The sequence below is a fragment of the Orycteropus afer genome, unplaced genomic scaffold (assembly GCF_000298275.1).
Source record: "Orycteropus afer afer isolate SDZICR_OR568_19922 unplaced genomic scaffold, OryAfe1.0 scaffold00068, whole genome shotgun sequence".
In the NCBI taxonomy this organism is placed as follows: Eukaryota; Metazoa; Chordata; class Mammalia; order Tubulidentata; family Orycteropodidae; genus Orycteropus; species Orycteropus afer.
The window spans coordinates 399197-409194 of NW_006921655.1; the positions used below are offsets into that span (position 1 = coordinate 399197).

At 42.8% G+C, this 9998-nt stretch overlaps 2 protein-coding genes across 2 annotated transcripts in view; one reads left to right on the forward strand and one right to left on the reverse strand.

Annotated features, from left to right (window-relative positions):
- Nucleotides 1-8535, reverse strand: part of RTF1 (RTF1 homolog, Paf1/RNA polymerase II complex component) — a 69676-nt gene extending 61141 nt beyond the window's left edge. The window contains exons 1-2 of the mRNA XM_007940503.2: nucleotides 8411-8535; nucleotides 4734-5115 (exon numbers count right to left, since the gene is read on the reverse strand). Coding sequence (XP_007938694.1) covers nucleotides 4734-5115; nucleotides 8411-8535 — 507 coding nt within the window. The remainder of the gene's footprint in view (nucleotides 1-4733; nucleotides 5116-8410) is intronic.
- A 220-nt stretch (nucleotides 8536-8755) lies between these two features.
- Nucleotides 8756-9998, forward strand: part of NDUFAF1 (NADH:ubiquinone oxidoreductase complex assembly factor 1) — a 17106-nt gene continuing 15863 nt past the window's right edge. Inside the window, exon 1 of the mRNA XM_007940425.1 lies at nucleotides 8756-9331. Within this exon, the coding sequence (XP_007938616.1) occupies nucleotides 8756-9331 (576 nt within the window). The remainder of the gene's footprint in view (nucleotides 9332-9998) is intronic.

Sequence of the window (9998 nt, forward strand, 5' to 3'; positions counted from 1 at the left end):
CTGTTTGCCTGCGCCTGGCGCCCCGCCCCATCCCACCCCCGACGCAGCGTGAGAGGTAGGACCTTGCTCCGGTCCTAGTTCGGAGCGGATAGTTTTTGTCGTTTGGAAAACGTGTGCCTTTGGAAGGTTTAGGCGTGTCGGTTGCTGCAGAATCGAAGCTCTTTGGACTGAGCCTCCTAGGCGAGGGCTGAAGCCTCAAGGATCAGGTCCGCTCTGGGAAGGCTCACTCGACTCCAGCCTTTTAACTGCCTGACACTGATGAGTGTGGAAGGCGACGTCTGGGCCCGCCCTCCTGGAAAACACTAGTCCCCTGGATCGCGCCCATTGAGGGATTGGAAGCTGCCTAGGCTATGCAAGTGACAGCTGATCTGGGACCCGGAGGATGCGTCGGAATTAGCCCCCAAATAAGTAGGGGAAAGGGTGTTCCACGCACAAGGCAGAGGCCCAGCGATAGTAGAGAACGTTGGGTTCAGGGAACTGAAGTTTCCTTATGGCCGGTGCAGAGTATAGTGCGTGGGGATAGGACGACATACGAAGTTGAGGAGGGACGCAGCAGGAGCCTAATAAACAACAATAAAAGAGATTTGAGCTTTAATATTGGAAGATTTTAAACTGAAGAACGACGTGATTAAATTTGTGTTTTTAAGATTACTCTGTCTGCATTATGGAGAATGCATTTGAAGGGAGTGAAGACTAGGACAGGAGACCACTTGGGTTGTTTGTATCATCTTGGCAAGAGATGATGGAGGCCTAGAGAAGAAGCAAGGAAGTGGAGAGAAGTGGATGATAATCTGGAAGGTAGTACTCCCAGGACTTGGAAATTATCTGGGGTAAGGGGTAAGGGAGGGGTAGGTCCTTGGATAATGCTCAGATTCTGGTTTAGGTAGCCTGTTGCTCAAAATAAGAAATACAGGATAGGAGAAGACCTGGGGGTTTAGCATATGAAGGAAATAAGTTCAATTTTATGCTTGTTGAATACACTGGATATAAAGGGCATTCATCTCAGTGGCTTACCTGGTGGTGTGACACATATGATCACCCTGGAGGGATCTGACCTCTGATCACTATGCCCTTCTCAGGCCAGAGTTGCTGCACTTTTCCGTTTACTGTCACAATTGGTTAAGAGAGTAGCAAAAGGTGTCCAAGTGGATCACCTAGGTGCCAGAAATATTCCTCCCTGTTCCATTGTGTAACAGCAGCTCAATTCCTCTTTATGGTCAGGGTCAATTTCTCCTGCCAAGATGATAACTCCTTTTCTTGCCTAGGCATGAGGGACCAAAGCGCCCAAAGAGCTTAAAGTTCAGCAGGATCCTTGCTGTGCTCCCTTATAGAAATGTTCCTCCTTTGGGGAATACTTAATCTTGCTGAGCCCAAAGTTGTAGGACTGGAAGCACAAATATCCTAAGTGGGCCATTGGGAGTGATGATAAGTGGGGCCACTCCTACCCCTTCGAAACCAGTCCCATGTATTCTTACTATTAGAGACAAAGCATCATAAAAAAAGATCTTTGATTTAAGGAGTATACTGTATCCTAGAAAGGACATCCTTTACTTTCTTTGCTGTTAAACAGGTTCTCTGAACTGATACTGTATTATGTGGGGTCTCCTGTCAGTGGATCATCACTTCATAAGCCCTCTGATAGTGATACTGGCAGGTGACCCAAAATATGTGTTGTGCTTTTTTTCTTTCTATTGTGACAGATCAATGGCCTTCCATGGTGGAAGGACCCAATAATTTTAACTTACCACCAAATGACCATTTGATCTCCTTGAGGAATAGTGCACTGTAGGGGCTCAACATTAGTTTCTGTTGGTGGTAGGTGAACATTTGGTGGTGACAGTAGATAAATCAACCTTGAAAAGTGGGAGGCCATTGCAGTGTAGTAAATTACTTAGATGGCTTTTCTACCCATAAGTCATTGTAAACTCTGGTGGAATGAGCAACTGAGGAGCTCCTGATTGTAAATGTTATCCACCTGGGTTATTTCTGTTGGGCGTGGCACAACATAATGTTATGGGAGGCTCACTCTCAGGTGCTTAGAATTCTGATGCTATGATTGGGTAGTTTGGCCACTCTACCAAGCTTAAAAGCAGGCCTCCTAGAGGCAGAACTTGCTCTGACTGCTGGTTGAGGAAGACGTGCTGCCAAAAGAGACACGTGCTGCTGGGAAAGAGACGCCAAATGACACGCATTGCTGAGTAAGACACCGAGGGACATGCACTGCGGGGGAGAGACTGTGAGAGACTTGACTGAGAGATGGTGGACTGGGAGAGAGACTGAGCATTTTTCCTGAACTTGAATTGTAGCCTGGTGCTTCCTTAATAAACCCCATAATCTGTGAGTTCTGTGTGGCCACTGCAGTGAATTATCGAATCCAGGAGAGAGGTGGTGGGTGCTTTGGGAGGAATGGTTGGAGAAAGGGCTGGAGGGAGGCAGTATGTCTGGCCTCCCAGGAATAGGCCTTGGGCTATTGATGGTGATTCTGTCTTCCTCTTGTGGGATTAGAGGAGGTCAGAACATGTGGCCTCCTTGCCCTTTTTGCAGCCATGCTATTGGACCCCTGCATAGATTCTGCCTCTGACACTCTGGCCATTTATGTGACCATTGTACCAGGACTGGGGTGCCCAATAATAGAGGCTCACTGATGTCAACTGGCCAAGTTACTTTGCCTACTTGATTATTTAGTGCCATTTCTGTAGTAGAAGCTCTCTGGTGGGCATTAACATGTGAAACGAAGATTTTCAAAAGCTTGTGCCCACTCCCAAATGCCCATCTACATTCCTTTACTCCAGCCTTTCTTGTTCCTAATTTCCCAACCTTTCTTCCTCCAGGTCCTTTACCTGTTGGCTAGACTATTCACTGCTGTTCAGGAATCTATCTATATTCAACATTAGGTCACTGCTTTGTCTACACAAAACTCATGTCCAGGTGCACCATTCTGTGTAATTTGAGAGAGAAGGATACTGAACAGAGAAAATATTAAGCTCTATTATAAGGAGGAATAAGTGTAGTTTAAGCAGATACCAGCTAGGATGAAAAACTAAAGTTAAGTATGAATACTATAAAGTAGGATTAGATTATGGAAGGTCTAGAATTTATTCAGTGACTTGTCTAGGGTATTGGCTAAAGTAATATGTTTAGCTCTGGGTCCTACATTTTAAATTGGAGGTATATAAACTTACATGCCCAGAGTAGAACAATCAGTAGACTGAATATAAATTGTATAGAGGAAGTAACTATCAAGGTGTTACTGGGTTTAGAAAGAAAGATAGAGATCAAGGACAGATGAGAGCTCAGTCTGATTAAGGGTCAGAGAACCAAAGATAGTCAACGGTTCACAGCTTGGGAGGATGTGGGCATTTACAGAAATAAGGAATAATAATAATTAAAAAAAAAAAAAAACCCCACCAAACTCACTGCCATTGAGTCGATTACAGCCCATAGCAACCCCCTTTGGGTTTCCAAGGTGGTAGATCTTTATGGAAGTAGATTTCTCAGTCTTCCTTTGGTTGAGTGGCTGGTGGGTTTGAACTGCCAACCTTCTGGTCAGCAGTCAAATGCCCTAGGCACTAAGCCACCAGAGCTCCTTTAGAAGAGGCATTAATATGGGGAAATACTAAATTTTATATGCCATCGATTTGTCCCACAACTGGAACTGCCAATAGGCAGTTAGAAATGTATGTTAGAACTTAGAAAAAGAGATTATCAAATTATAGACAACTCATATTTGAAGCTAGAAAAGAATGTGCTGGCAGGGCTTTGGAGAAACCCACTTTTAAGGCTGTGGATGGAGAAAGAAGAAAGAGCCAGTGAAGAATGCAGATAGGGAAAGTCTGAAGAAAACTAGGCAACTGTGGACTCAGAAGTCGAAGTAGAATTTCAAGGAGGAGGAGGTGGTGGCAAGTTAACTAGTGATGGAAAAAAACTGGAAAAGGCGATTTGATTTTGTGAGGTCTTTCAGTTCCTTAAGGAACGTTCATGGTGTGATTAAGGCATTTGGTTGCTAACCAGAAGGTTGGCAGTTTGAGCCCACCAGTCACGCTGTGGAAGAAAGATGAGGCAGACTGCTTCTGGAATGATTTACAGCCTTGGAGACCCAATGAAGGTCCATATGAGTTGGAATCAACTTGATGACAGTAGATTTGTTTCATTTTGTTTTAGGGACCTCGGAGAAGAACGGTTTTAATGAGATATATTGAGGATTAGGTGGAAGCCAGACTGCCATGGTGTCTTAAAAGTCTTTCAAGTTCAATCTGGGAGTTTACTTCCTGCTAGCAAAATGCTAAGTGCTTGGGAAAGGAGAACAGCACACGTATGGATTCAAGAAGCTTGCAGTTAGCAGAGGAAGAGAGAAGTGAGTAAATAATTAGGACACAATTTTAAAGCAATTTTGTACTTTAACAGAGACGTGCATGCATAAGATACAACAGAAGCCTAGTGGACTGAGTGGCCCCGCGAGCTAGAGTTGGAAAAGGCAAAATAGGCTGATTTACTGTCCGAGTGAGGGATGAGTCTCCTAGGATTCTGCGGGGGCAATTCTAGCAGAACTGCCCCTCTGAGGCCATGTACAATTCTTAGGGATTGTAGGGAGAGGGGTCGAATCTACGCGTCTGAAGGCGAAGTGGGGTTTGAAATAGCTGGATTCTATTTGAAAGATGTAGGGACGAAGCTTGCAGCCAGAAGGCAGGCGGCGATAAGCTCCTCTAAATTCTCCCCATTTCCTCATATAGGACCGTAAAGATCAGGAGGAAGCCAGCCCTTCTGGAGAGCAGATGGGCCAAAAGCTTCAGTTCGCGCAACTCGGGTTTTGGTCGCCCTGCCTGGATCTCCGCTCCGTGCCGGAACTCTTGTGTCCCAACAGTTGGTTTGGTGCCGGACGTGAAAAGCCGATGGACCTGGACGGGAAAAGAGATGAACCCGATCGTGAAAAGCGAAGGACCCAGGCGGAAGCCACGCTTAAGCACCGTTGGAGGAGAGAGAGGCCTTCGCTGTTTAGTGGCTTGTTCGTCTGGGTCTTGGGACGGCAGCCCTACCCTGGCAGGTGAGGGTTGTAGAGGCCGCCCTGCTGCGGTGAACGTTCTTCCTCGGATTGTGGCGTCTGGGCCGCTCACCTGGCTGCGAGAATTAAACGCCAGAATTAGTTTTTGCCACTTATTAGCTGTGTGACCCCGGGCAATTTAATCTTGGCACTTTAGTCTCCTCGTCTCTATAACTGGATTAATAATAATATCAGTATTGTCGTGAGGAGTCAGTGAAACTGCACTCAGTACAGTTTCTGGTACATAATATGCCTTGGATACAATCTTTACTGATAATACTATTCACTTCTACCTGCGTGGATTAGGTTGCTGGCAAAATGTACTGTCGACTTTTACCCGGTATCGTCCAGTTAATGGGTTTGACTTTATGTTTATTGGTAAAAAATATGAAACAAACGTAATTAAAGTTATATTGTTAGAAATGTAACAACACTACTGAGGGTTGGGAAAAACAGGGTGAGTAATATTACTTAAAATCGCATCACTCTACACAGGACTTTAAGCCTTACATCTTTTTTTCCCCTAATCTTTTTTTATCTGTACATTTTATACTTATAATGTCAATGTGTATGGAATTTTTATTCCTGTTTATTTGTAATTTAGTAGCTTAAGTGTAGGGTTCACAAAAATCATTTTTGTGGTTGTATAATAATCTATTTTGGAGATTTATCATTTGTTTCCCAAATTCCTATAAATGTAGAGTTAAAATCATTTAACCACAATCTGTAATGGTTTAACTGTTACCCATATCTAGAGGAGCTTTATGGACTCTCTGGGGAAATTGGGGCTTAATTCTGAAGACCATGAGGAGCCCATGAAGAATTTTAATCAGAAAAGATAAACGATCAATCTGTGTTTTAGGTCCTTCTATCTGTGGCATAAAGGAAGCATGGTGGCACAGTGGTTAAGCGCTTAGCTGCCAAATAAAAGTCGATGGTTTGAAATCACCATCTTCTCTGTGGAACAAAGATGTGACAGTCTGCTTCTGTAAATATTACAGCCTTGGAAACCCTATAACACAGTTCTACACTGTCTTATAGGGTCACTTTGAATTGTAATGGACTCAACAGTAAAGTTTCTTTTTTCTTTTTTTTGATGTACCATGGTTAAGTGCTCAGCTGCTACCCGAAAGGTACAAAATTTGAAACCACCAACTGCTGTGAAGAAGAAAAAACCTGATGATCTGCTGTAAGACTACAGCCTACGAAACCATATGGGGCCATTCTAATTTATCATATAGGGTCGATATGAGTCAGAATTGAGGCACACTTTAACGAAGAACAGATGCTGTTCTTTGTGGTGAATGGTATGGGGGTGAGGGTTGCAAGCCTGGAGACAGTGATCTAGGAGAGAGAAGGTTGTAATCTACCTGATGTGGGGAGTGAGGGAGGAGCATTCTAGAAAGGGGACAAGACCTGTGTTATACTTGGAGGGATCTGGGTGCCATTTTGATGTGGACCCTTACGTGACAAGGTGAGCTAGACTGTTGCTTTATTGACATTTTAAGGCTTTAAAAATTTTTTTTTAGTGCTAATATGGTGTTTATTTTCACTGCTATTTCCCCCTAGGAGGCCATATAATTTTTTTTTAAATGTTTTTAGTGCTCTATTTGATATCTCATTTATAGCACCCTGTTCTATCTGGTGGGTTTCCCCCAACACCTTGGTCTCTGTGGCTGAGGCGGCAAGAGAACAATAAAGAAATGGGCATTGAGTATTTTATTTCCTCCTTAGGGTAGCTGACGTAAGTAGGAGATGGAACTATTTTAGCCTTCCTGGTTCTGGCAGCATTTCTTACCAATGCTATAAATGTTTCAGTTAGGGGCAAAATTGTTCTATTGTTTTATTAGAACTATAGACATTATAAGGAGCACTGGTGGTATAGTGGATAAGGCATTTGGGTGCTATCCAGAAGGTCAGTGGTTCAAACCCACCAACCACTCTGCGAAAGGAAGATGTGGTGATCTACTTCCATAAAGATTTATAGCCTCAGAAACCTAGTGGGGGTTGCTGTGAGTCAGAATTGACTTGATGGCAGTGAGTTTTTTTTTTTTTTTTTTAATAGATGTTATGAGGCATTGGTGGTTCACAGGTAAAATTCTTGTCTTTCACGCTGGATGGAGACCTGGGTTTAATTCCCAGTCAGTGTGCCTCACGTGCAGCCACCATTCGTCATTGGTGGCTGGCGTGTTGCTATGATACTGAACAGGTTTTAGTAGTGTTCAGACTAAGATGGACTAGGAAGAAAGGCCTGGCAATATACTCCTGAAAATCAGACAATAAAAACCCTGTAGATTACAATGGTGTGATCTCCATCAATCATGAGGATGGTGCAGGACCAGGCAGCATTTCCTTCGTTGTGCATGGATGCATGAGATCATTATAACTGAGGGCACCTAACAACAACATAGAAGTTATAGTTCTAATGTCTTTCATATAGAGAGACAGTATCATCTAGTGGATGCATGTAAGGCTAGGGTTCTAGTTCTAACTTCAATACTGATTTACATTGGGACCTTAGGGCAGTCATTCATGTTTTAGTGTCTGTTTCAGAGAAAATACATATCTACCTGACTTGTCTAACAGGAGTTTTATGTGGATTAAGTGAGACAGTACATGCCACAGTGATTTGAAAATACTAATAATGGTATTTAAATTTGAAGTGATGGTGTTGTTACTACTGTTGTTTAGAGTCTGTCTTTGAGGACCTTAAATAATGGCTAAACCTTAAAGCCTTTTTATTCCAAGTGTGGGCCCTGGACTATGAGTTTGTTAGACTTATAGAATCTTGGAGCCCTCATCAGATCTATTGAAACAGAGATCCCCTTACAGCCATCATTCCGTATAATATTTAGAAGAACCCCATAAGTTAGGTAGGGGAGGACTCAAAAGATCTGCTGGTTTACCTGAGAGTTGTTGAGTGCTGTTCAGAATCAGTTCCAACTCATACCAATCCCATGTGACCGTAGAACTGCCCCATAGGGTTTTCTTGGCTGTGATCTTATAGAAGTAGTTGCCAGTTCTTTCTCCCACAGAGTCACTGGGTAGGTTCGAGCTGCAGACCTTTCAGTTAGCAGCTAAGCACTTAACCATTGTGCCATTAGGACTCTTTTAACCTGAGGGTAACCAGCTTTATTAGGTTTTGCCATATGAAATTGTCAGTATTTACATTAGTCACAGCCTAATAAGTGAGCAGAGTTAGGTGTCAAGCCCAGGTCTTCTGCCTCTACATATAATGCTCACTGTACCCCTATTTTCATAGATGAAGTGCTAAAGTGTTACTAAGTCACCCAGTCCTATAGTAAATTAATTGAATATTTTATTTTAGGAGCCTGTTGTTTCCTTAAAACCTAGTATAAAAATTTGCTTTACAGTTGATACAGCTTCTTGAGGTAGATTTCACCAAACAATCGAATTATTTTGGGGTTGATTATTAGCTCTGTGAAGGGCTTATGTTTTGCTTCATCTTGGTACTGTTTATAATGCATATAGTACATAATGCATTACTCATAGTAGGCAATGGATAAATATTTATAGACTTGGAAAATAATTCATAATATCACAATGCATGACTTGGGTTGAATTTGAAATTGTGATGAATTGCTACTTTGGTAACTCTTCTGATGTCTCTTTTGTTATAGGTGCCATTGGACTATTTGCTGATGCTTCTTTCCCTGGTGACCCAGGGAAAATTTTACATTTTGACTTTTTCTTACCATGGCTTTGGTTCACAAGTTGCTGAATGGCACTTATATTCTCAGAAAATGCCAGTTGCCAAGTGCTACCTCACGCCTATTTTTGGGTCCTCAATTTGCAGACTACTGTTCCAGTAGTCTCCATAAACCTGTGGCTGTCCCCGACAAAGGGGGCTCCCCTCAGAAGACTGAAAGAGATTTGCAGGGACATCACCAGAGAGAAGTTGCTTTGGACATAACTTCTCCTGAGGAGAATCCTGAAGTTAGTTTTGATAAAGCAATTCGAGATGAAATAAAGGAGCATTTTAGGCGTTTGAAGGATGATTTTGTGAATCATTGGATAGGGCCTGAAGGCCGCCCTCTTCATGAAATCTTGCTGGAACAAGCTAAGGTGGTCTGGCAGTTTCGTGGAAAAGAAGATTTGGATAAGTGGATAGTGACTTCTGATAAGATGATTGGAGGCAGAAGTGAAGTATTTCTGAAAATGGGCAAGAATAACCAAAGTGCACTGCTGTATGGAAATCTGAGCTCCGAGGCCCCTCAGGATGGAGAGAGTGGCCGCAGCGGGTACTGTGCAATGATATCCAGAGTTCCAAAGGTAGGTGAGGCCCAGCAGTGAGTTTTTTGTGGGGTGAACTTCACTGCAGCAAAGAGTTTTTGTTTTGTAAATGAGAACACCTGGCACATTATATGTGGGTATCTCATCTGTATATTGGGATAAGGTCTGGTGGCATAGTGGGTAAGGCACTTGACTGCTTACTAGAAGGGCAACAGTTCAAACCCACTAACTGCTCCACAGAAGGAAGATTGGGTGATCAACTTCTGTAAAGATTTACAGCCTTGGAAACTCAATGGGGGTCGCTATGAGTCAGAGACAACTCAATGGCAGTGGGTTTTTTGTTTTGAGTTTGGGCATAAGTGTACCAATAAATTGACATCACAAAGAAGTGGTTTTCAAGAGGAGTTACTTGTTTTGGGGCATCTCTTTTGGCCAAGCCAGAACATTGGTTATGTTTGAAGACCCCTGAAAAGTTAGAAATTTCAGAAAGGAGCTAGGGAGATTTTCATCTACTCTAACATAGACCACAGCCCCTATAAAGGCCATGGTTTCCTTAGAGTGGATGTTGGTCAGCCTGTGTTTTTTCCTTTTTCTTTTAAAATAAACTTTATTTTAGAATAGATTTTGATGGTCCTATAAGTTTATGTGAATGATCAGAATTCCCAGGTGTATAGTAGAGCTGACAAGGGGCAAGGTTGTGGTCAAT